The 26,821-nt window shown below is 34.9% G+C and overlaps 2 protein-coding genes across 4 annotated transcripts in view; both read left to right on the top strand.

The window, feature by feature from the left end:
- Positions 1–16,850, top strand: part of LOC128223682 (neurogenic locus notch homolog protein 1-like) — a 52,042-nt gene extending 35,192 nt beyond the window's left edge. For 2 of the 3 annotated variants that reach the window (XM_052932980.1, XM_052932983.1), the window contains 36 exons: positions 247–360; positions 1,033–1,146; positions 1,260–1,373; positions 1,486–1,599; positions 1,849–1,962; positions 2,076–2,189; positions 2,302–2,415; positions 2,667–2,780; positions 3,453–3,566; positions 3,680–3,793; positions 3,906–4,019; positions 4,269–4,382; positions 4,496–4,609; positions 4,722–4,835; positions 5,087–5,200; positions 5,873–5,986; positions 6,100–6,213; positions 6,326–6,439; positions 6,689–6,802; positions 6,916–7,029; positions 7,142–7,255; positions 7,507–7,620; positions 8,293–8,406; positions 8,520–8,633; positions 8,976–9,089; positions 9,199–9,312; positions 10,813–10,926; positions 11,237–11,350; positions 11,930–12,051; positions 12,520–12,587; positions 13,027–13,181; positions 13,496–13,610; positions 13,960–14,103; positions 14,904–15,025; positions 15,357–15,394; positions 16,116–16,850. In XM_052932980.1, the coding sequence (XP_052788940.1) occupies positions 247–360; positions 1,033–1,146; positions 1,260–1,373; positions 1,486–1,599; positions 1,849–1,962; positions 2,076–2,189; positions 2,302–2,415; positions 2,667–2,780; positions 3,453–3,566; positions 3,680–3,793; positions 3,906–4,019; positions 4,269–4,382; positions 4,496–4,609; positions 4,722–4,835; positions 5,087–5,200; positions 5,873–5,986; positions 6,100–6,213; positions 6,326–6,439; positions 6,689–6,802; positions 6,916–7,029; positions 7,142–7,255; positions 7,507–7,620; positions 8,293–8,406; positions 8,520–8,633; positions 8,976–9,089; positions 9,199–9,312; positions 10,813–10,926; positions 11,237–11,350; positions 11,930–12,051; positions 12,520–12,587; positions 13,027–13,181; positions 13,496–13,610; positions 13,960–14,103; positions 14,904–15,025; positions 15,357–15,394; positions 16,116–16,136 (3,977 nt within the window). In that variant the 3' untranslated portion in view covers positions 16,137–16,850. The remainder of the gene's footprint in view (positions 1–246; positions 361–1,032; positions 1,147–1,259; positions 1,374–1,485; positions 1,600–1,848; positions 1,963–2,075; positions 2,190–2,301; positions 2,416–2,666; positions 2,781–3,452; positions 3,567–3,679; positions 3,794–3,905; positions 4,020–4,268; positions 4,383–4,495; positions 4,610–4,721; positions 4,836–5,086; positions 5,201–5,872; positions 5,987–6,099; positions 6,214–6,325; positions 6,440–6,688; positions 6,803–6,915; positions 7,030–7,141; positions 7,256–7,506; positions 7,621–8,292; positions 8,407–8,519; positions 8,634–8,975; positions 9,090–9,198; positions 9,313–10,812; positions 10,927–11,236; positions 11,351–11,929; positions 12,052–12,519; positions 12,588–13,026; positions 13,182–13,495; positions 13,611–13,959; positions 14,104–14,903; positions 15,026–15,356; positions 15,395–16,115) is intronic. The other variant, XM_052932982.1, reaches the window with a different exon arrangement.
- Positions 16,851–20,424: 3,574 nt separating this feature from the next.
- LOC128223693 (uncharacterized) lies at positions 20,425–24,998 on the top strand. The gene is made up of 7 exons (XM_052933004.1): positions 20,425–20,601; positions 21,491–21,626; positions 21,809–21,951; positions 23,152–23,240; positions 23,905–24,050; positions 24,426–24,573; positions 24,894–24,998. Coding segments are annotated over exons 1-7 (684 nt in total). The 5' UTR covers positions 20,425–20,599; the 3' UTR covers positions 24,914–24,998.
- Positions 24,999–26,821: the final 1,823 nt, after the last annotated feature.

Here is a 26,821-nt window from a genome sequence, read left to right on the forward strand (position 1 = left end):
TTTCTTTGGATGTTATAATAACATTGCGTTTTCATTGATTTTAGTAAGTGTCGCTTAATATTCAAACTAACACGGTATATAGGTACAGATAAGGAGGATTATGCTAGCAGCCTATGTTCGAACGGAGCCTTTTGTACTGACGGCATTGGCATTTTATTAACATTGCCTTTTAATTGACTTATGAATTCATGATTGTAAGTGTAATTAATAGTTTAATATTGAGATGAACTTTCGGTAAATTTGCAGATACGGACGATTGTGCAAGTGGACCATGTGTAAACGGAGCCACCTGTACTGACGGCATTAACGGCTACAGCTGTACATGTGCTGATGGATGGGAAGGGACAACCTGTGAACTTAGTATGTTTCTTGGGATGTTATAATAGCATTGCGTTTGCTTTTATTTTAGAAATCGTCGTTTGATATTCAAAACAACACAGTATATACGAGTAAATACTGATAATAACGATTGTGCCAGCAGCCCATGTTTGAAACGGAGCCTCCTTACTGACAACACTGGAATTTTATTAACATGCCATTCAATTGACTAATGAATTCATGAATGGAAGTGTAATTAATAGATTGATATTGTAATGAACGTTCGCTATTAACTTTCCATCAATTTACCCGTGCTTCTCTCCTTTTCCCTGCATTTAATTTCATGTTATGACCATCGTATCAGGCGGACGAATAATTATAATAGTGTCTACAATATACCGAGATATTTATTTATGATATACCTTTTTTGGCTGCCGGTATGTTTATCATATAACTGGTTCATTCATTGTTTAAATACTATTCGTGTATTTTGGTAAGATAATGCGTACTTAGTTTCTGCAATATATGTGAACTGTTGTCATGTATTTGCATGCATTCTGTTTTATACCTTCGACTACTCTTAGATTAAAACTTGAAGTCACTGAAGTGACTTTCTTCAACTCAATAACCCCGGTTACAAGTGCCTTTTCATTGTCATAGGAGTTCAATGTTATAAGTGTTATAAATAGTAATGAACGTTTGATAAATTTGCAGATACAGACGATTGTGCAAGTGGACCATGTGTGAACGGAGCCACCTGTACTGACGGCATTAACAGCTACAACTGTACATGTGCTGATGGTTGGGAGGGAAATAATTGTACAAGCAGTAAGTTTCTACAAATGTTCTGTAATAACATTGACTTTGTTTTGATTTTGGAATTCGTTGTGGTCAGTGTACTATATATTTTGATATTCAATAAACGGTTTTTATTGGTGCAGATACGGACGATTGTGCTAGCATACCATGTGCAAACGGAGCCACCTGTACTGACGGCATTAACAGCTACGACTGTACATGTGCTGATGGTTGGGAGGGAAATAATTGTACAACCAGTATGTTTCTCAAATTTTCTGTAATAACATTGCATTTACTTTGATTTTGAAATACGTTTTGGTCAGTGTACTATATATTTTGATATTCATTAAACGTTTTGTATTTGTGCAGATATTGACAATTGTGCTAGTATCCCATGTGTAAACGGAGCCACCTGTAATGACGGCATTAACAGCTACAGCTGTACATGTGCTGTTGGATGGGAAGGGACAACCTGTGAACTCAGTAAGTTTCTGGGGATGATATATTAACATTGCGTTTCCTTTGATTTTAGAATTCGTCGTTTGATTTTCAAACAAACACTGTATATCTATACAGATAAGGACGATTGTGCCGGCAGCCCATGTTCGAAAGGAGCCTCTTGTACTGACGGCTTTTGCATTTTATTAACATGCCTTTTTATTGACTTATGAATTCATGATTTAGGTGTTATTAATAGTTTGATATTGAAATGAACGTTCGATCTTTGTGCAGATACGGACGATTGTGCAAGTGTGCCATGTGCAAACGGAGCCACCTGTACTGACGGCATTAACAGCTACAACTGTTCATGTGCTGATGGCTGGGAGGGAATAAATTGTACAACCAGTGAGTTTCTAGAAATGTTTTGTAATAACATTGCCTTTATTTAGATTTAAGAATACGTTTTCGTAAGTTTACTATATTATTTGATATTCAATAAACGTTTTCTATTGGTGCAGATACGGACGATTGTGCTAGCATCCCATGTGCAAACGGAGCAACCTGTACTGACGGCATAAACAGCTACGGCTGTACATGTGCTGATGGTTGGGAGGGGAATAATTGTACAACCAGTAAGTTTCTAAAATGTTCTGTAATAACATTGCCTTTACTTTGATTTTGAAATACGTTTTGGTCAGTCTACTATGTTATTTGATATTCATTTAACGTTTTTTATTTGTGCAGATATGGACGATTGTGCTAGCATCCCATGTGCAAACGGAGCAATCTGTACTGACCGCATTAACAGCTACGACTGTACATGTGCTGATGGTTGGGAGGGGACAACCTGTACACTCAGTAAATTTCTTTGGATGTTATAATAACATTGCGTTTTCATTGATTTTAGTAAGTGTCGCTTAATATTCCATCTAACACGGTATATAGGTACAGATAAGGAGGATTATGCTAGCAGCCTATGTTCGAACGGAGCCTTTTGTACTGACGGCATTGGCATTTTATTAACATTGCCTTTTAATTGACTTATGAATTCATGATTGTAAGTGTAATTAATAGTTTAATATTGAGATGAACTTTCGGTAAATTTGCAGATACGGACGATTGTGCAAGTGGACCATGTGTAAACGGAGCCACCTGTACTGACGGCATTAACGGCTACAGCTGTACATGTGCTGATGGATGGGAAGGGACAACCTGTGAACTTAGTATGTTTCTTGGGATGTTATAATAGCATTGCGTTTGCTTTTATTTTAGAAATCGTCGTTTGATATTCAAAACAACACAGTATATACGAGTAAATACTGATAATAACGATTGTGCCAGCAGCCCATGTTTGAAACGGAGCCTCCTTACTGACAACACTGGAATTTTATTAACATGCCATTCAATTGACTAATGAATTCATGAATGGAAGTGTAATTAATAGATTGATATTGTAATGAACGTTCGCTATTAACTTTCCATCAATTTACCCGTGCTTCTCTCCTTTTCCCTGCATTTAATTTCATGTTATGACCATCGTATCAGGCGGACGAATAATTATAATAGTGTCTACAATATACCGAGATATTTATTTATGATATACCTTTTTTGGCTGCCGGTATGTTTATCATATAACTGGTTCATTCATTGTTTAAATACTATTCGTGTATTTTGGTAAGATAATGCGTACTTAGTTTCTGCAATATATGTGAACTGTTGTCATGTATTTGCATGCATTCTGTTTTATACCTTCGACTACTCTTAGATTAAAACTTGAAGTCACTGAAGTGACTTTCTTCAACTCAATAACCCCGGTTACAAGTGCCTTTTCATTGTCATAGGAGTTCAATGTTATAAGTGTTATAAATAGTAATGAACGTTTGATAAATTTGCAGATACAGACGATTGTGCAAGTGGACCATGTGTGAACGGAGCCACCTGTACTGACGGCATTAACAGCTACAACTGTACATGTGCTGATGGTTGGGAGGGAAATAATTGTACAAGCAGTAAGTTTCTACAAATGTTCTGTAATAACATTGACTTTGTTTTGATTTTGGAATTCGTTGTGGTCAGTGTACTATATATTTTGATATTCAATAAACGGTTTTTATTGGTGCAGATACGGACGATTGTGCTAGCATACCATGTGCAAACGGAGCCACCTGTACTGACGGCATTAACAGCTACGACTGTACATGTGCTGATGGTTGGGAGGGAAATAATTGTACAACCAGTATGTTTCTCAAATTTTCTGTAATAACATTGCATTTACTTTGATTTTGAAATACGTTTTGGTCAGTGTACTATATATTTTGATATTCATTAAACGTTTTGTATTTGTGCAGATATTGACAATTGTGCTAGTATCCCATGTGTAAACGGAGCCACCTGTAATGACGGCATTAACAGCTACAGCTGTACATCTGCTGTTGGATGGGAAGGGACAACCTGTGAACTCAGTAAGTTTCTGGGGATGATATATTAACATTGCGTTTCCTTTGATTTTAGAATTCGTCGTTTGATTTTCAAACAAACACTGTATATCTATACAGATAAGGACGATTGTGCCGGCAGCCCATGTTCGAACGGAGCCTCTTGTACTGACGGCTTTTGCATTTTATTAACATGCCTTTTTATTGACTTATGAATTCATGATTTAGGTGTTATTAATAGTTTGATATTGAAATGAACGTTCGATCTTTGTGCAGATACGGACGATTGTGCAAGTGTACCATGTGCAAACGGAGCCACCTGTACTGACGGCATTAACAGCTACAACTGTTCATGTTCTGATGGCTGGGAGGGAATAAATTGTACAACCAGTGAGTTTCTAGAAATGTTTTGTAATAACATTGCCTTTATTTAGATTTAAGAATACGTTTTCGTAAGTTTACTATATTATTTGATATTCAATAAACGTTTTCTATTGGTGCAGATACGGACGATTGTGCTAGCATCCCATGTGCAAACGGAGCAACCTGTACTGACGGCATAAACAGCTACGGCTGTACATGTGCTGATGGTTGGGAGGGGAATAATTGTACAACCAGTAAGTTTCTAAAATGTTCTGTAATAACATTGCCTTTACTTTGATTTTGAAATACGTTTTGGTCAGTCTACTATGTTATTTGATATTCATTTAACGTTTTTTATTTGTGCAGATATGGACGATTGTGCTAGCATCCCATGTGCAAACGGAGCAATCTGTACTGACCGCATTAACAGCTACGACTGTACATGTGCTGATGGTTGGGAGGGGACAACCTGTACACTCAGTAAATTTCTTTGGATGTTATAATAACATTGCGTTTTCATTGATTTTAGTAAGTGTCGCTTAATATTCCATCTAACACGGTATATAGGTACAGATAAGGAGGATTATGCTAGCAGCCTATGTTCGAACGGAGCCTTTTGTACTGACGGCATTGGCATTTTATTAACATTGCCTTTTAATTGACTTATGAATTCATGATTGTAAGTGTAATTAATAGTTTAATATTGAGATGAACTTTCGGTAAATTTGCAGATACGGACGATTGTGCAAGTGGACCATGTGTAAACGGAGCCACCTGTACTGACGGCATTAACGGCTACAGCTGTACATGTGCTGATGGATGGGAAGGGACAACCTGTGAACTTAGTATGTTTCTTGGGATGTTATAATAGCATTGCGTTTGCTTTTATTTTAGAAATCGTCGTTTGATATTCAAAACAACACAGTATATACGAGTAAATACTGATAATAACGATTGTGCCAGCAGCCCATGTTTGAAACGGAGCCTCCTTACTGACAACACTGGAATTTTATTAACATGCCATTCAATTGACTAATGAATTCATGAATGGAAGTGTAATTAATAGATTGATATTGTAATGAACGTTCGCTATTAACTTTCCATCAATTTACCCGTGCTTCTCTCCTTTTCCCTGCATTTAATTTCATGTTATGACCATCGTATCAGGCGGACGAATAATTATAATAGTGTCTACAATATACCGAGATATTTATTTATGATATACCTTTTTTGGCTGCCGGTATGTTTATCATATAACTGGTTCATTCATTGTTTAAATACTATTCGTGTATTTTGGTAAGATAATGCGTACTTAGTTTCTGCAATATATGTGAACTGTTGTCATGTATTTGCATGCATTCTGTTTTATACCTTCGACTACTCTTAGATTAAAACTTGAAGTCACTGAAGTGACTTTCTTCAACTCAATAACCCCGGTTACAAGTGCCTTTTCATTGTCATAGGAGTTCAATGTTATAAGTGTTATAAATAGTAATGAACGTTTGATAAATTTGCAGATACAGACGATTGTGCAAGTGGACCATGTGTGAACGGAGCCACCTGTACTGACGGCATTAACAGCTACAACTGTACATGTGCTGATGGTTGGGAGGGAAATAATTGTACAAGCAGTAAGTTTCTACAAATGTTCTGTAATAACATTGACTTTGTTTTGATTTTGGAATTCGTTGTGGTCAGTGTACTTTATATTTTGATATTCAATAAACGGTTTTTATTGGTGCAGATACGGACGATTGTGCTAGCATACCATGTGCAAACGGAGCCACCTGTACTGACGGCATTAACAGCTACGACTGTACATGTGCTGATGGTTGGGAGGGAAATAATTGTACAACCAGTATGTTTCTCAAATTTTCTGTAATAACATTGCATTTACTTTGATTTTGAAATACGTTTTGGTCAGTGTACTATATATTTTGATATTCATTAAACGTTTTGTATTTGTGCAGATATTGACAATTGTGCTAGTATCCCATGTGTAAACGGAGCCACCTGTAATGACGGCATTAACAGCTACAGCTGTACATGTGCTGTTGGATGGGAAGGGACAACCTGTGAACTCAGTAAGTTTCTGGGGATGATATATTAACATTGCGTTTCCTTTGATTTTAGAATTCGTCGTTTGATTTTCAAACAAACACTGTATATCTATACAGATAAGGACGATTGTGCCGGCAGCCCATGTTCGAACGGAGCCTCTTGTACTGACGGCTTTTGCATTTTATTAACATGCCTTTTTATTGACTTATGAATTCATGATTTAGGTGTTATTAATAGTTTGATATTGAAATGAACGTTCGATCTTTGTGCAGATACGGACGATTGTGCAAGTGTGCCATGTGCAAACGGAGCCACCTGTACTGACGGCATTAACAGCTACAACTGTTCATGTGCTGATGGCTGGGAGGGAATAAATTGTACAACCAGTGAGTTTCTAGAAATGTTTTGTAATAACATTGCCTTTATTTAGATTTAAGAATACGTTTTCGTAAGTTTACTATATTATTTGATATTCAATAAACGTTTTCTATTGGTGCAGATACGGACGATTGTGCTAGCATCCCATGTGCAAACGGAGCAACCTGTACTGACGGCATAAACAGCTACGGCTGTACATGTGCTGATGGTTGGGAGGGGAATAATTGTACAACCAGTAAGTTTCTAAAATGTTCTGTAATAACATTGCCTTTACTTTGATTTTGAAATACGTTTTGGTCAGTCTACTATATTATTTGATATTCATTTAACGTTTTGTATTTGTGCAGATATGGACGATTGTGCTAGCATCCCATGTGCAAACGGAGCAACCTGTACTGACCGCATTAACAGCTACGACTGTACATGTGCTGATGGTTGGGAGGGGACAACCTGTACACTCAGTAAATTTCTTTGGATGTTATAATAACATTGCGTTTTCATTGAATTTAGTAAGTGTCGCTTAATATTCAAACTAACACGGTATATAGGTACAAATAAGGAGGATTGTGCCAGCAGCCTATGTTCGAACGGAGCCTTTTGTACTGACGGCATTGGCATTTTATTAACATTGCCTTTTAATTGACTTATGAATTCATGATTATAAGTGTAATTGATAGTTTAATATTGAAATGAACTTTCGGTAAATTTGCAGATACGGACGATTGTGCAAGTGGACCATGTGTAAACGGAGCCACCTGTACTGACGGCATTAACAGCTACAGCTGTACATGTGCTGATGGATGGGAAGGGACAACCTGTGAACTTAGTATGTTTCTTGGGATGTTATAATAGCATTGCGTTTGCTTTTATTTTAGAAATCGTCGTTTTATATTCAAAACAACACAGTATATACGAGTAAATACTGATAATGAAGATTGTGCCAGCAGCCAATGTTTGAAACGGAGCCTCCTTACTGACAACACTGGAATTTTATTAACATGCCATTCAATTGACTAATGAATTCATGAATGGAAGTGTAATTAATAGATTGATATTGTAATGAACGTTCGCTATTAACTTTCCATCAATTTACCCGTGCTTCTCTCCTTTTCCCTGCATTTAATTTCATGTTATGACCATCGTATCAGGCGGACGAATAATTATAATAGTGTCTACAATATACCGAGATATTTATTTATGATATACCTTTTTTGGCTGCCGGTATGTTTATCATATAACTGGTTCATTCATTGTTTAAATACTATTCGTGTATTTTGGTAAAATAATGCGTACTTAGTTTCTGCAATATATGTAAGCTGTTGTCATGTATTTGCATGCATTCTGTTTTATACCTTCGACTACTCTTAGATTAAAACTTGAAGTCACTGAAGTGGCTTTCTTCAACTCAATAACCCCGGTTACAAGTGCCTTTTCATTGTCATAGGAGTTCAATGTTATAAGTGTTATAAATAGTAATGAACGTTTGATAAATTTGCAGATACAGACGATTGTGCAAGTGGACCATGTGTGAACGGAGCCACCTGTACTGACGGCATTAACAGCTACAGCTGTATATGTGCTGATGGTTGGGAGGGAAATAATTGTACAACCAGTAAGTTTCTACAAATGTTCTGTAATAACATTGACTTTATTTTGATTTTGGAATTCGTTGTGGTCAGTGTACTATATATTTTGATATTCAATAAACGTTTTTCATTCGCGCAGATACGGACGACTGTGCAAGCCTCCCATGTGCAAACGGAGCCAACTGTACTGACCGCATTAACAGCTACAAATGTACATGTGCTGATGGGTGGGAAGGGACAACCTGTGAACTCAGTATGATTTTTGGGATATGATTATAGCATTGCGTTTGCTTTTATTTTAGAATTCGTCGTTTGATATTCAAACAAACACAGTATATACGAGTAAATACTGATAAGGACGATTGTACCATCAGCCCATGATTGAAACGGAGCCTCTAATACTGAAAACATTGGAATTTTATTAACATGCCTGTCAATTGACTAATGAATTCATGAATGGAAGTGTAATTAATATATTGATATTAAAATGAACGTTCGCCATTAACTATCCATTTACCCGTGCTTTCCTTCTTTTCCCTGCATTTCCAATTTTATAATTGTTATAAATAGTAATGAACGTTTGATAAATTTGCAGATACGGACGAGTGTGCAAGTGGACCATGCGTGAACGGAGCCACCTGTACTGACGGCATTAACAGCTACAGCTGTACATGTGCTGATGGATGGGAGGGGACAACTTGTGAACACAGTGAGTTTTTATCGATGTTATAGTAACGTTGATTTTCCTTTCGTTTTAGAACTCGTCATTTTAAGTGTAATAATAAGTTTGTATTAAAATGATTGTTTGATATTTGCAGATACGAACGAATGTGAAAGCAGTCCATGTGTGAACGGAGCCACCTGTGCCGACGGCCTTAACAGCTACAGCTGTATATGTGTTGATGGCTGGGAGGGAAAAAATTGTGCAATCAGTAAGTTTCATTCTGGAGATTTCATCTTAACAATGCCGTTTCTTTGGCACAGGAATTCTTTATTGTAAGTGTATTAATTTTGTATAAGTGGTTATGTCTGCTGGTCAAAGGTTAGCCTCCTTACATAATTATAACTAAACTTTCAGTCCTTTGATTTTATGAATATTATGTAAATTCAAGTTATCTTTAAAACCGTCTTAGGCTGGCCATGGCTAGGCATGTTCCAGTATGTGACGTCCTTTTCTTCAAATATTTAACATAGGTAATCATTTTGAAGAAAAGTTTAGCAAAAACATGTCGTTTTTATTTTTGAAAATGTTTTCTTTATTTGTTCCCAGTTTTTTGTTTCCCAGAGTTGGGATCCCAAATCATTGAAGAGTTTATCTACTAGTTTATTATTATTTGTTTTATTATCAATTTTCCTCAAGTAAATGCATACTTTGATAAGATTTACCTTTTACGTGTGTACTTTATTCAGGATTGTTGGGAAAGGAGTGAGGTGTGTGCACGTAAACTGGTTTAAACCCCCACTAAATATACATTTTACTGACCGTTCAAAGGCGGTACCTAATAATCCTTTATAAACATGACTATTTGTTTTATATAGTATATATACACTGTGGTATTTGTGAAGTTTTGTGCTGTTGTTCCATGTTTCTTGTTTGTGATTTTTGTTTTTGTGTTCTATGTCTTTAGCGTTTACCGTGTGCCATTAAACGGGGTGTATGTTTAAACTTTTGGCAACTGAGCTTGTTTCTGTAGTTTTGCACATAAATAATGTGAAACGGACATTTCAGACGATTCTTTAAGTCAAATATAGCTTTTTACGCAGATATTAACGATTGTGATGACGACCCCCGTAAGCATTGAGCAGCATGTACTGAAGGCCTTATAAACTTTACCTGAACATGTGGTATCGGCTTGGAGAGACCAACCTGTGAAATTAGTAAAATTACAAAGATCTATCATATTCTCTTCTAATCAGAAATGGATAGAAATGATATGTTTGTCATTAAATCAAGTTTGATAGTATAATCAAAGTTGGCTTTTAACGCAGATACTAACGATTGCGTTGGCGGCCCATGTAAAAACGGAGCCACATATAGTGAAGGCATAAGCAAGCTTTGAGTGTGCATTTGGTAACAGGTTGGAGAGACAAATTTAAATTAATAAAAATCAGAAGATCTAACACTACATTTTGTCAAGAAATGATAGAAATATATGATTGTCATTAAATTAAGCTCGATATTATAATCAAAATTGTATTTTTGCGCATATTTGAACGAGTGTGCTGTTGACCCATGCACAAGCAAGGCCACTTGTACTGATGGCATTAAGATTTGCCATGATAACGGCTGGGAGGGACCAACCTGTGTAATTAGAAAGTTTTCTCAGATTTTCATTCTGTATTCTAGTTTGTCCTAATTGTTTGACGACATGGGATTGTCATTTAATACTTTATGCTTGTTAAATAAAAGTTAAAGTTAGCTATTTATGCAGATACGGACGATTGTGCTGGCGACCCATGTAAGAACGGAGCCACCTGTACTGACGGCATTAACAGTTTCACCTGTGCATGTGAAAACGGTTATGAGGGACTATCCTGTGAACTTAGTAAGAGTACTAAGATTTTTTGTAACATTCTGTTTTGTCTTAAATACATAAAAATGTTTAAATGTAATAAGAAAAACTCGTTATATATAATTAAAGAAGACTATTTACTAAGAAACGATCAATTTGGATAATGCCCTATTAAAAAATCGGTTACATCAATTTAATAGTTTAACCTATGCACGTCGAAAATGTTATACGCGATCATTCTGTGACATTCTCAGTAATTGAACAGAGATTCTCATGTACCACTAGAATTTGTCCTTCATGCATAACGTATGTCTGACCTATCAACGTTGCGTTATTTACACAGATACAGACGATTGTGCTAGCGACCCATGTAAGAACGGAGCCACCTGTACTGACGGCATTAAAAGCTACACATGTACTTGTAAAAACGGTTATGAGGGACCATCCTGTGAAAAAAGTAATTGTCCTGGAATAAGCATTCTGATTTTACATTTTGTTTTGCATTGAATGCATATTTTTTTTAATGTAATAAGAAAAGCACTTTCGATTCTTAAAGTGACCATGTAAGAGCGGTTTACATGTTATGAAGAGTTTCACCTGTACATTTGGAAGCCGTTATAAGTGACCATTCTGTGACATTCAAAGTAATTGACCTAAGATTCTCGTGTGACATTATTATTTGTCATACATGCATAGCAATATTTAGTTTTGTTATGTGTTTGTTTGACGTATCAACGTTGGTTGATTGCGCAGATGCGGACGTTTTGTGCTAGCGACCCATGTAAATTTGAGACGTGTTTAAATTCATTTGAGGTATTCAATGAAAATGTATGAATTGAAATAATGCCGAATGTCATTTATATAATCTGGGATGTTAGTGGAATGTTACAATAACACAAAATCGTGCGATATGGCAGGAACATTTATTTACATCATCGTCCATACACAAAACATTTTCAAACACATGCATTTTTTAGCAATTATTATTTATCTGTTCCCAGATGGTATAGTGTAAATGGTGTTTCTTTTATTTTAGCCTTGACAGCCACTACAGATGATATACAACTTGAAATAGTCTTTGATTTTCTGCTGGAGGAATCTGCAAATTTAACTGACCCCGGCACTGTCAAAGAGTTGACCGATGCAATTGAACCACCAGTATGAAACTATTATCATTTTGCTCTGGTTGTATAATTATGCATGTGCTATAATGGCATTCAATGAACCTACTTACATAACAAGATGTTCTTTAACCATTTAAAATGACTGGCTAGAAAACAATTACAACCGTTCTTCTGGTGAATTAAATGCTTAATGGAATTATTATGAAACACATGCTGAGTAGCACCTACAATTTCATAACATATAAAACATTTCGATAACAACATAAAAACTGTTAGCTGACATTGTTGACGCACTTGCTAGAGTCGTAGAGGCCTTTTGTTTTCATCTAAAATAAATCTTAATTCTCCTCTCGATATGTGAAGATATCCCACCAGAACACTCCATTTACAGTTACGTCCTCTCCTCTCAACTCTGAACACCACAACTTTGGTATACAGAAGAGGAGGACGGAGAGGAGTTCATATCATTCAGCTTTCATATTTTATTGCTTTTGTTTTTAAGATGACCAAACACTTCCAAACGAAGATGGGGGACAATTTCTTTAGCCTGACAATTACCGGATTTTCGAGGTTTGTAACGTTGTACTAAATGAGTTTGGTTTTTACAATAGGTTCACTTTATGTATCAATGTTATATAGATTTTTGTTTTTTTAGTTTAAAAATGTTGTAAAATTCCTTAATGTTTACTTATATATTAATATATCTTATGTGTTAGTAGGAGTTTTTTTTATCGCGACTGTGACACGAAATATCATAGGTTTGACTTTTCTGTTTGCACCATTATTTGTCCGTTGTATTGTAACATAATACTAGCGCACTTATCGATGTGGTAAGTAAATCGTAATATTTAATATAGATGGAAATACTTTAATCTTAAACAATAAACAATCAATTCTTGAGCTTGTATTCTTGATGTAGACAGCACAGTGTATTAACTGAAATATGGGGTTTCATTCGATGACATCAATAACGTTAGGCATCAGTCATTACCACTTACTTCTGTTTCAGAGGCAGTTTAAAGGTAAACATTATAGTTATAAAGAAATCGACCGAGCAAGGCGCAGCTGACTTTATTGGCGCTGCGTTAAGTGTAACGGACGTTAGTGTGGTGATAAACAACGAAACGTATGGTGCATCTGTTTCCTCCATCGGGAACTTGAAAGGTTATTTAATAAAAAAAATATTGTTGGAAAGAATAAATATTGTGTGTGTTAAGTACATTTAGGATATTGTGAAAAAAATGTTTATTTTCGTTGTATCAGAATTGTTTTGCCTTACATTCAGTTTGAATTTTTATGAATGAGTTTGTTAGTCAAACGTTTTCTACAAATTGTTTGAGCCCTATATAATATTTGTTTCAAAGAATAACATGATATATCAGTATACATTAAACACAAAATTATATATGGTACATACATACATTTTGTTTTGAAAGGATGCCATGTTAGACATATGTTGTTTTTTTTTTTTATTTTAGTTAATCAAGAAACACTGGACGGAAGTGATTCCTTGTGTCAGTTATTTATTGCGGTTAATGGACATTGCTCTCCACAAACTAAATGCACTGTAATAGACTCAAAACCAGTTTGCAAGTAAGTTACAATTTGCTTGTTGTTCTTTCGAAGTTGATCCATACATTTAATATATTTGTGTTTTTATTTATCTCCAGGTTTCCCGTACAATAAATTACGTGAATTTTGTCTGAAAAAACACCTGCATTTGATTTCAAAGTTAATCGCTTGACTTACTGTCATCATTTTACTGATTCAATGCTCGAACTTTATGGTAAAAAAGAAACATTGTCATATCTAAATTCAATTATTACCTTTAAAATACATGTTTAACACATGTTGTAACCCATATTGTAAACGTGTCTTAACCATCTAAGCTTTCATCGCCAATACAAGACCATATGTATGCACATTACACTCTACCTTTCAGAGACGTACCTATGGAGTCCACTTCAGGAGACCTGTATTTAGTCATTTTAATTGTTGTCGGACTGTCATCGGTGCTATTGGTCGGAGTTTGTGCGATTATCTGCTGTAAAAAAATGAAAAAGCACAAAACAGATAAGACTCCCCGGTAATGTTTGTATTTTCAATAGCATTTGGTTGTGGCTAAAAATTAAAAATAACTTATAGCGGCATATTTAGATTTATACTATACCTTAAGTTTATTACTTTAAGCATATCGTCTGTTGAGCTCATACTCTGCAAGGCAATCAATTTGTGGGAATATTAAACAAATAGTACAATCATTGATTTTATTTTTATTTGGTTTATTAAAATTGCCTTAATAATCGAAAATATGAAAATGTGATGGACAATTCAGCGGAAATATTCGTCATTGTATATATACGCTCGGCGGAAGACATTTGTAACTGTACATTTGTATGAAGGAAGAAAATAGTTAGTGTACATGTGTTCAACGGAATACATTTTGTATTGAACATGACGACTCTTGTTACTGTACATGTGTTCGACGATACACAATTTGTATTGAACAGGAAAACACTTGTTACTGTACATGTGTTCGACGGAAGACAATTGTTTCCGTACATTTGTTCGACAGAAGACAATTATTACTGTACATGTCCTCGACGGAAAAGTACTTTTTCATTTTATACAATCCGTCGGTAAAATCAAATTTATATAAGACAGTCATCGTTGTCTTTCATCAAAAGTGCACACATTGAAGGATACCATTGATATTGTTCGAAAAAAGTAAAATAGTTTTTGTCCGACTGAAATGGAACAAAGTCAGAACTATTTAACCTTTTTTATGGATCGGAAAGGTATTTTTGGGGAAGCAAATATGAATTTATCGAACAATGGATGTTCAGTGCAATTCAGCCGTGTGCTTATGTTAAACTTCTTTTTCAGAGTCAATAGGGATACAATGGAAGATGTCTGGCGGAATATCGCTCCACGATACTCAGACAGACATGCTCACATCACAGCTACTTCTCGACATGACAACGCAGGAAGGAACCAGGATTGGTCAGGTGAAAACTAACTATGCCATTTACCGTATGGGATTGTGTTATTTTTCCTTTATTAGTTTTCTGTCCCCGCTGTGTTTCAATGAAAACAGAATCCATGTGAAATGAAAGGACAGTAATATATCCATAGACGTTTACATATCTGACCCCATTTTCTCGAAACTTCTAAAGATAAACAGGCGTAAACAAGGGACTTAATAAGTTGTGAGAAATTGAGCATGACCGTCATATATCAAAACAGATGATGCGTATATTTGAAGTTCGTACGAATTTATGGATGAATTCATACTTTATTTAAGTTACATATAACGTTTTCAATGTGTTTGTCTTTCAGCTGACGATGGTCTTCGAATTTGGGATAACCAACATCAGGTCTGTATCAAGATGTGTGACAAAACACAGTTAACCATAATGTGACATCACCCGTTTTAATTGTTGACACAAAAGTCCACACAGCGGTTACTTCCCTTCGCTGTACAATAGTCGCTGATATTTGACAAAACACAGATTGCCATATTGTGACATAACCCGTTTTCATTGTTGACATAAACTCCACACAGCGGTTACTTCCCTTTGCTATACTGTAACCGCTGACATTTGACAAAACACAGTTAACCATAACGTGACATCACCCGTTTTCATTGTTGACACAAGGCTCCACACGGCGGTTACTTCACCTCACTGTACAGTAATCACGGCCGTCGAGTAAATCCCGTGTTGATAATAAAGATCCCGTGGTCGCCCTATTTCAACTTTAAGATATAAGATATTCATTAGTTTAAAAAATTAATCGAAACAAACACGGAGTTGATGATCAAAACAAGAAAACAAACATATGATGTGTGTACAGATAAAACATATTAGCGATATTTTGGCGCTTTTTTAATCGGAGAATTTGTTGAGACTTTGATATCAAACAGTCCATTTATAAAGGCTCACATGTTTTCATCGGTACACATATTATATGTTGCTGTTTTTTATCATAAAACTCAAATGAGTTAAACATTTTAATGCATTCATTTTTTTTATCAACCTACATTGTGCGCCATTATTAATAATTATATTGCATCTAGTATTTCGAATTTGTTTTCAGCAAGACGACTCATGGTTATAAAGGTACCACTCGACCCTAGCCCAATACAGCGGAACCTGTCAATGTACATATAAACAAACCTACAGACTAATGGTGTGAATAATGTTTGTTAAACATTATATAATAATATAATATAAAGATTTACTTAAATGTGTGCTGAATGAATACATACGTAAGCTCAAAAATACTTCGACTACTGGTGTAAAGTATGCGATATGTATTATAATTATTTGCAATATTAATAAATAGTAGATGTTCTCGGTGTCAATGCGAAGGTCACAAGCCTTCCAATTACAAACGTGTTATAGTGTCTGTTCATGTGCGCTTGTTTGTGTGATTGGGTGTGGATTTTATGTTCATTGATCCTTTTAAATACTCCATTTTACGTTCCGAACTATTTTTGTTTTTCAAACCGATTTGTTATTCTGTGTTTATTTTCTTAATTTAAACTCCTGATTTATATATTTAATTCATTTATAAACGAAATGTTCTATTTGTAAATATACTGTTTTGATTTATGTTAAAATTTTATTTCATATTCCTGAATATTAATTGGCTGCTTATCGTTTGTGTCCATACAACATTGTTAATTTTGTATAAAACTCACTTTTTCTATCGTGTTGTCATTAAATTGTATGTGCTGAAGGGTCTTAACGATTTGCTTAATGAGAATTAACTATTATATTATTTAATTTTATACTTTATACTTACCAAAAATAAAATGGATATATTTGATAAAAAAATAATAGTGTGGTTTTTTTTTTGGATACATTTTCGATTTCCTCATTAGTAAAGAGGATACGCTCTGACATGACGCTACGGCCTAGACACGTTGGTTTTCCAGTGATGTAAACCTAGTGCTTCATGCCGGATATATACGATCTTCCAATACCATTTGTTCAATCGGTTGTACCATACGGCAATTTCAGACGTTATTTTGTTGTATCAATGATATAATTAAATTCGTTATCAAATATCAGCAAGACACTTAAGGAACAATTAAATAGTTACATTTGAAGGGCTTAGGCGCACACAGAACACGTTACAAATGTGTCTCAGATAACTTATCATATAATTAATATGGTGCATATATGTATTTGTATCTATGATCCATTTTCCAAAAAATAGATTTACCTGTACCCATTTAAGAACATCACGCATTACAACATTTTGGAAAGTTGCATGTTGAATATCGAAGCCATCTTGTAAATTTTGGCGAACCATGATCCTTTTGCACCATTTCGTCACCATTGTTCAAGAACCCAATAATAACATAGAGAATTAGACGCATATATTGAGTTATTGTATTTGGTGACGGTATGATTTTGCCCACAATCTAGTCATTCGGAACTCCTTGGCCATTTTTATCGAAAACAACATCGGATGTATTTGGACGGTTTACATACTCAGAAATCTGTATGTTTTAGTCCGCTGGAAGTGGATCGCGTAGTAATTGAATTTAGCAGTTAAACTTAATGACTTAACTGTTGGGAATCTTAATTATGTTTGCAATTATACACTTCACTGGCAATCAATTTAAACTTAGATCAATAAAACAAGCTAAAATACTACATTTAATTAATGATATAATTAAAAATTTGACGAACTACTTCAACTGATATGCCGGCATACATGCGAGGTTGTTTTTGATAAAAATGGCTGAGGAGTTTCGAATGCAATCTAGTATAGCTGACGAGAAATTATTTTGTATGCGTATCCGAGCTCATGTAAAGATCGGAAAAACAGCGTTTATTGTATTCAAAGCATCCGTGATTGATTTGTTGTTAGCATCGATAATAACAATTAATTTTAAACGAGTTTAAACTGCCCGGTGTCCCCTATTAAAGCCAATCGTCACCCCCTTAAGCGGTTACAAATTCCCTCCCCTACCTTGATGCATAATACCTCATTACGTAACAGACGGTGACATCTTCAGAACACGGCACCATTTCACTCTGCAACTTTAAGATACACTGCTCCCTGCAATCCAACATAATAAGGATTGTATAATATTTGAAATTTTATTACACCAATCTATCCTAAATAACTTGTAGGCACTAAACGATTTGGAAAAGTGAGCAGCAGGGTCATTTCTATCGTTCAGCTCCATGTTTTATTATTAAAGCGAAAAGTAAGTAAAACACTTATCTTTTTACATCCAAGAGTGCGGCTTTTTGTTAACAATTTATATAGCACAGTGTGGGTTGATATCCCGCCCTGAACGGGTAAGGGTTACACTTGCTCAACTTTAATTGTTTCTAACATATTGTATCGTTATGTTTTAATAAACTTTTACGAATGTGTTTGTATCAATGATCCATGTTTGAATAAATTTGAATAAGAATTATCTTTATAGAAAATCCACGCATTGATCATGATTCCTTTCATTTGGCTTTTCAGCGCTGTAACTTGGCCATGCATTTAGGGATTTCAAAATATTATTATTATTATTATTATTATTATTATTATTATTATTATTATTATCATTGAACAAATGTTCACCACGAGAAGACGGCATGTCGGGTGCAAGACACATATTAGTAGGTCAAAAGCCAAGGTCCCATTAAAGGGTCATTGGTCATAATCCCTTATTTTTGGCTTTTAAGTGCTGTTACTTGGCCATGCATAGGGGATTTCAACATAACACAAATGTTCACAATGAGAAGACGCTTTCTCTCAACCCAGACAGGTAGATCCAAATATTTTGCAATGCTGGAAATCCTTATCTTGCCTATGGGCAAAGATGAAATATACCTGTATGTAAAAATAGATTAAAATGCAAGACGCTTTCTCTCAACCAAGGTATGAAGATCCAAATAGTTGGCGATGCTGGAAATTCTTATATTGCCCACGGGCAAGGGTAAAACCTACCCCTAAGTTAAAAAAACTAAAATAAAGTACATTTTCAACATATTTGGTTTAATTGAGGTTGGAAAAAAAAGTATATCGTGGCCTAGCAGGGTCATTCCAACCCTCGCGCAGGTAAACCTCATTTCCGCCAAACACACAACGCTTGGGGTTGAGTTTAACCTTTCTTACACGTTTGGCAATGAACGATATTGTTTATGTCGTCTGATGGTCAAAGGTCAAGTTCACACTCAAAAATTATTTGTCAGATATATTTGTTTTGGCTTATTGCCATTAACTGTCTGAAATTGCGTATCACGGGCGATCCTTCTCGAAACGTAATTGAGACAAGGGTGGGCTTGATACTGTTGTATTTTTGAGGACAAACATCTTATTTTGAAAATAATTAAGTCATTTTGAAACATCCCTCAAATAAATTGTTGCAGTCCTGAAACCTTAAACAAAAAGAAATAACAAGATGTTACTACGCCTTCTGCAAAACTTGACGCAATCACATTATTACGCATTTGTAAATGATATCTGCAAGTTGTATGATACATGCGTTTTAAAATCAAACACTTACAATGTATTATGTTAATAACTACGTTGTGATTAAATCCGCATACATATCTTAAAGACGCACTAAACAATAGGCTTGTTGAAACTCAAATACCTGTATTATAATAGTTATGGAGTTTGTCTAGTGACATTGTAACTCTTGTCTGTTAGACACCACATCCTGTTCCTTTGAAAAAGGTATCGGCTGCTGTGCTGGTCAAGTAGTTTCCATTTTTATTCGCTCCACAATTACGGTTTTAATTCAGTTAGCAGTTTTTTTTTTATTTTGTATGCCTAATGCTTCCATATAGCATTGATATGCTATGAATGGATATAACTCGCTGATTATTGATACAAATACTTATGTGAATAACTATAGAAACAAGTTAAGTAGCCAAAGTTTAAACATAAACCTCGTTTAATGACACTGGGTAAACGCCAAAGACATGGAACACAAAAGCAAAAAATCACAAACAAGAAACATGGAACAACAGCACAAAACTACACAACTTACACAGTGCATATATATATATATAAATATATATGTTTATAAAGGATTGTTAGAGAGGGTTTAAACCAAAACCATAAGAAAAATATATGACCGTACAAAACGTACATATAATACAGGTAAAGTTTTTGCAAGTTTTTGACTAAACTAGAATGTGACTTGCTCCATTTGGCAATATTGAAAGGCAAAATAGTGTCTTTCCTTTCAAATAGCCATTTTAACTAAACCAGAAGTATGGCTTCCAAAATTCACTGAATTATTTGCGTATTGAACAACTATGAACAAGTTAGTACGAGATTTTTATTTTATTTTTGATCGCCCCTTGATTTACAGCCCACCTAAGATGTGACAGCAGTGTTTTGCGTTTTGTAAAATCTGCATCATACATTGAAGTAACACATTGTGCGATTGATCGTTCTAGGGACAGTACGAAAACAATGTTAATGGAGGCAATTTGAAAGTTATTTCGCAAAATAAGTTATTTGTAATTGTGTGTCTTCATTATTTTTAAGCAATATTGCAACGGAATTTATCTAAAATTGTTTACTATATTCTTTCAAAATCAAAGGAAATGTAAGTATCGTTTTAAAATAACTCATTTTATTGGGATAAAAAAAACTTTTGTTTATATAATATTCAGTAATCAATTGTGTTTTATGCAATAGAATAGCATCAAAGGTGATATATTTGAGAGAAAAGCAGATCATTAAAGACAATTTAATCTAAAACTAGCCACCTGATTTTGTGACTTTGATTTTAAGGTACTAGAAACACTTTTAATGAAATCAGATTAAGATACAAGCACTGTCTTACTGTTTTTAAGGTATCCGATATACGGTTATGTCAATTTTGTGTCCCTTGTGGCCCCATATTTTTATGGCAGCATTTAGTTTTAATATGCCGCCCAAAAATATATATATAAACAATATACCCAAATCAGTATTGCGATCAAACGTCTTATTGTTAAAAGATTATAAATTGGCCAGCTCATGTCCGATAGTAATAAACGTGCTAGAAAAGTTATATCTGTTCCGTCTGTTTATTTATTATATAGAACAAATTCGCTCAATAATTGATAATCACCCTTGTACTGAAATGGCTAGATATTTGCTTGTCATCCCGCATCGCTATTCATTATCAGAACTCAGAAACGTTTCCAACGATTAATATGTTTTAACTAAAACTCATAAGACCTATGACACTGCTGGTTCAGCGGTTCCGTTTATCTTAAAAATGCGCAGCAATGAGTACCATTAATCCTCATAAGGCACGGATCTTGAAGGCCAGTCCGGAAGAATAAGTGAAACTGATTCAAAAATTGAATAGACGCACATGTGTACATGTTGTACTTAAAGAATGTATAATAAGTAAACTTAATGTGATTACTCGCTAACATTGAAATCAGTGTGCATATTTTATATTCTCCTAACCTGTATATTGTCGACATTGTATCTGGTTTTAGGTTACTCTCCATTTGCTTCACGGCGCTGGTGGCTTCTGCTTCTGTAACTGTAATTGTTGGCGCACCAGGAGAGGCAGACTTCATCCAGATTCCACCCGATAAGTGCCTTATTTCGCTTGATGATTTCTATGACAAGGTAAACTTATCCTCAAATCTAAATGACATAGTTCTTTGCAAAAAAAAAATGAAATTGAACGAAACATCGCTTTACACGAAAATTTAACTCAGTTTATTTAAAAGCTTTCATACTACAAAGCTTAGGCAACAACATTAAGAAAAGGGAATCTGGAAAAAGAATTCCATAACTATCAAATACAGGTTGTCGGCAACTATTACACATCTCCGTTAGTCATGACGTCCGGTCGTATAGGGCAAGCGGACGCCAAACATTTCGCGCAGAGGTCAAACTTTCTCTGGAGTGTATTGGATGATGGCAGAGTGGTGAGGACAACCGGATACTGGTATGTTATTTACTCTTATCAGTTTCCTTCACAATGTTTGGACGTATGCGTCAGTACGCGATATGTATTCATAAAGGAAATTTGGAAGCAACAACAACAATAAGAGTGTAAATTGATAATGTAAAACTAAATGAAGTAACTCGCTATCATAAGAAAAAATGTGCAGATTTTACATTTTTCTAACCTGTATTATTTGACAACATACTGATATGATTGTCGACATAATATGTTTGCAGGCTACCCTCAGTTTACCTTTCGGTGCTTGTGGTTTACTACGGATAATCGTATGTAAATGACTCTTACCTTTTCCATTACAATATTTGGAGATATGCACCAGGAAGCGATTTGCATTCATATTTGGAAACTACAACTACAGAAAAAATAACAATTGTACTGTGAACAAGGAAAATGCATGCTTTACTCGTTGATTTTGATGCGTGTCGTGGGCGTATACTTGGGTTAGAGAATACATTTCTACACAAACTAGTTTCTACATCACAAAACCTTTATGTTTCCAAATTATCAGCACACGAATGATCTGACACGTCTACACAGTTTCGGACATCCTCGAGTCAATACACTACGAAGGGCACTCATTGATTAGAAGATAAAGTGAAAACAATCTAAATAGCATTCAAAGCATTCGAGAAAACCAAGATGTTTCTATTACGATAAAATGTAAGACATATATTTACAAGGAGCTGTTTAGCTTCCTTTATCCAATGGGGTATTGATATAAGATATAACGGTTTGCCGTTAGTATGAGGTTCTCACTTTGATGACAGCAGTCAGATACGGACAGAAGCTCGTTAATTTGAATCAGTAAAGAAGCCAGTTATATTCAAAACCTGTGTGGTTACACTAATATAATAAATAATACAATAAAAACTAAAGGGACAACCCAAGTAGTCGAAATTAAAAAATAAGCCCTGCTTAAAGGCACAAGGTAATTGCTAAAACAACGATGAACTAGAAACACATCAAAACAACCGATATATTATGAAATAACCGCTTTGGAACGGTCCGTGAAACACGTAATCACCGGAACACGAGTCAACTATGGTCCTACACTAGTACGTATTGCCAACACCTCATGCTTGTCCTAACATTTATAAATAATTACACTATTGAAAATAAATGCCTCATTAAAACACGTTTGATACAGTTTTTTCCATGGATAGCTACTTATTTTTGTTTAAGGTCAAGCATCACCAATGCATGTTTTAACCTCGAGGAAATATGGCCGAATGTGAACTGTAACAGCGCCGCTTTCCTACCGCTTGGAAGAGGTAATTTTTGGACAACATATTTCCTGTATCAAGTCAAGCGTCGTACTAATTATTGAATACTACTGTATAAGATAGACACGAAAATGGGATAACTCGATTTATGCGTTATGTCACGTACACTGCCTGACGCATCGCCTAGAGTTCGAAGATTTTACTTGCATCACTAAAAATCAATAACTAGAGTCCGTTTGCCTTCACCAATCAAAAAACAGAACTTGGAGCACTTCGTTTTTTGTATCTGAAATCTATAGATAGAACCTTTTCGCTTTTACACAACGTCAACGATGACTTGAATATTTTCGTTTTAACCACCCGAAATGTATAACTTAAACTTTTTCATTTTAACCACCCGCATTTTATTATTGGAACCTTTTCGTTTTAACGACCCGCAATGTATTACTTGACCTGTTATGTCAGAACCTTTTTGCCTTCACCACAATCAATCGCCTTTAATACCCGCAATTTGTCATTCAAAACTCCTTTACTTACAACCGGTTCACATCCTCCACCCAGATAACATTCATCGCATACTTCGCGTTCACTCACTCGAAATCCGTACCGTGGCAAAGTTTTGCTTTCAGAAACTTAAACTTTTTCCATTTTACCACCATAGATCCATAACATGGAACCTTTCCGGTTGTAATCTTTTATTCTCTTGATTCAGCTGGCGACTTTGATGACCCTGTTCAGCGCCCGGAATTCTTGATAAGTTGTGACCCTGAAAATTATCTAGTACGAGTCTTATGTGGCCAACCTGAACTCATTTCCAACGGCGTCTGCACCGTGGGTGCTGCTTTTCTCCTAGTCCGTGTAAGTTTAAATGAGGTTTCAGTATTTTCCGTTATCTACATTGCATTCCTTGATCAAATAAACGAAAACCTTATTCTAAATATGACACAAGCAGTTAAATTAACACATTCTCATCGAATGATTCTAAGAACATCATTTAAATTATTATGTCAGTAATTTGATTTACTTAAAAGGGTCCATGAAACATCGAGACAATTAAAAAATGAAATATGATTACAGAAAACTTCATGAACTTTGAATTAATAGACAGAAGTGACACAATTAAACAACGCGCAGCGGTTACTTTTCTTTTAACTCATCATGATGTCTGCGGTTAAAAGGTTGTCGTACGTCAATATAAAATGTCATTTTAAAATAGTAGTGTACGGTTTACAGGATCACCGCATAGACGAAGACGGTGACGGATTCCTTAATGAAGAACCAGACTATAGTGGAACAGACTGGTGCAAGATTGACAGTCTAATTACAGAATGCCTTGGCTCAAGACTGGTACATTGGCAGTGGAATATGTTGCCTAAACATGGTATCAGATATATCCATTGTTCAATTGATACCACGCCATACATCCCAATATGTTTAAAATGTGTTATTAATATATCATACCGTACTTACACTGAAACCAGCTTTATCTTACTGGTGTTATTGTTTAAAGCACAGTTTCTATATGAGTGAATCAACCGACTACAGTGTGTACATAACTTTTACTTTTAAATAGAGTCGAACCCGTTGGCTCCGTTGGCTCGAACTCCAAGGGATCGGCGAAATACATCGGGCCTCGGGGTATTCGAGCCGAGCTAAATGCTTACCATCTGTATAAAGAAAGCGGACCTTTTTTCCTTACAGATTGTGCAAGACCCAGATGAAACGGCTATTCGTTATACCAATAGCCAATGCTGCGTCGATTGTACTGTATTGCAAAGTAAAATAAATAAACGTTGAAAAACCCTTTTCCTGATGTACTTTGATAGATGTACACGAATTTCTGCCATTTAGATATTTGTGCACACGTAAGACATACACTCAACAGTGTATTATTAAATGAGTACGTATTAAGCAATATTTCAATGAAAACAACAGGGACAAGCCCAGTTATTGAAACTTAAAAAAAACACTCTCAAGAGTAACATTCTCAGGACCCAAACAACACACAATACAGTGACAAGCCCGGTAGTCGAAAATTCAAAAATATACTCTGTTTAGGGGAACAAGGCAAGTGATCAAACGACAATGAACTCTAGAAACACCACACATAGACCAAACACTCATCAAACATGCATAATGAACATATGATTGGATTACCAATCATCAAATGCTGTATGCATATTTCATTAATTTCAATTTCAACTCCATATAAAGTGAGTGTCAACCGTCATAGCACAATGCCTTCAAAAATGAGCTATGGTACAACATTTAGATATAAGATGACTGTCGGAGGAATAGTACCATTTTCAACTTGTGCAAATAACAGGACCAAGGCGAAATGGAGTTTTCTCTTTTTTCTTCTAATGTTGGTGTCAATGGTCGTCTGCCAATTATATTTTTGACTTCTGATGATATTGATGAAACGCACCGGTTGTAAGTTATGCACAGATGCCAATATTCCAATAAACTCTTCAATACTATCATCAAAAGTAGACGTTAATGTTAAAGTCGAATTTTAAAAGAGCTTCACAATCAGTTCTTTTACTCTTCTTTTATCATTGACAATCTTATATAATAGTTCATTAAAAGAACATATTTGTAAACCATATACTCATTTAACCATACGAGGACAGCATTAGAAGGACTAGCAGCTAGGACAAAACATAAGGATAATCTGAATTGGTTTAACCCTCAAACATATGCACTATGACTGTTCAATATTAAAATACTGAGAGTAGCGATAAACGGGGAAATGGGACTCGGGGGGAATCTTCTTTATTTGGGATAGCACAAAAAGCAGAGGGTTGGTATTTTTAAAATTCAAAATTATCATAATTATGATGCCATAGAATATAAAGAAATAATTACAGGTCGTTTAAAAGTGTTTAAAAGTGTCACCACTACGCAGCTTAGAGATCAGTTTAGCTAATACATGCACAAAATCCCTTTGTAAAATTTGTGGAGAAGTTGTTAAAAGAAATGCAATACTCGATTCAAACAAAATAGTTAAAACTATAGGACATTTTAATGTTAAATTGAAAAAAAAATGTTAATTTCAAGTAAAACTTACGTGAAAGCTGTTTTATCGGTCTCGACGAGGTCTGAATAATGGAAATACGACACATACACATTTGATGACAAAGTACGAAAAAGAGATATCCATTGCAATATGGTGCACTTTGTGTAGGAGCATATAATTACGTCCCACTTGATGACGTCAGTGCAACATATGTTCCTCAATTATTGAAAATCATCATGCAAAACAACATAATTATCAGCATAGTTATAATTTATTTTAACGTTTTGAGTTCTTTCAAAACCATATAAATTGTTTAAATCATCAACTTTATTAATTTTTTCGAAGTACTTTAAAGCAAATTCTAAGATTAAAATCGCTACGTTTTATATGAACTTATATTGTATTCAATTTAAAATAATTAGACAATATTGTCTAAACCTTTTAATTTGAATTGAATTGAATCAAATTCCATTTTACTATTCTTATTTACAAAAACATGGAGCAGAAATACACCTTTCAAATAATATTTTATCAAGCCCAACTTAATTTAATACAATTAAATGTTAGATACCTAATATTATAGAAGATATAAATTATATAAATGTATAGA

This window comes from Mya arenaria, chromosome 17 (assembly GCF_026914265.1).
Source record: "Mya arenaria isolate MELC-2E11 chromosome 17, ASM2691426v1".
NCBI lineage: Eukaryota > Metazoa > Mollusca > Bivalvia > Myida > Myidae > Mya > Mya arenaria.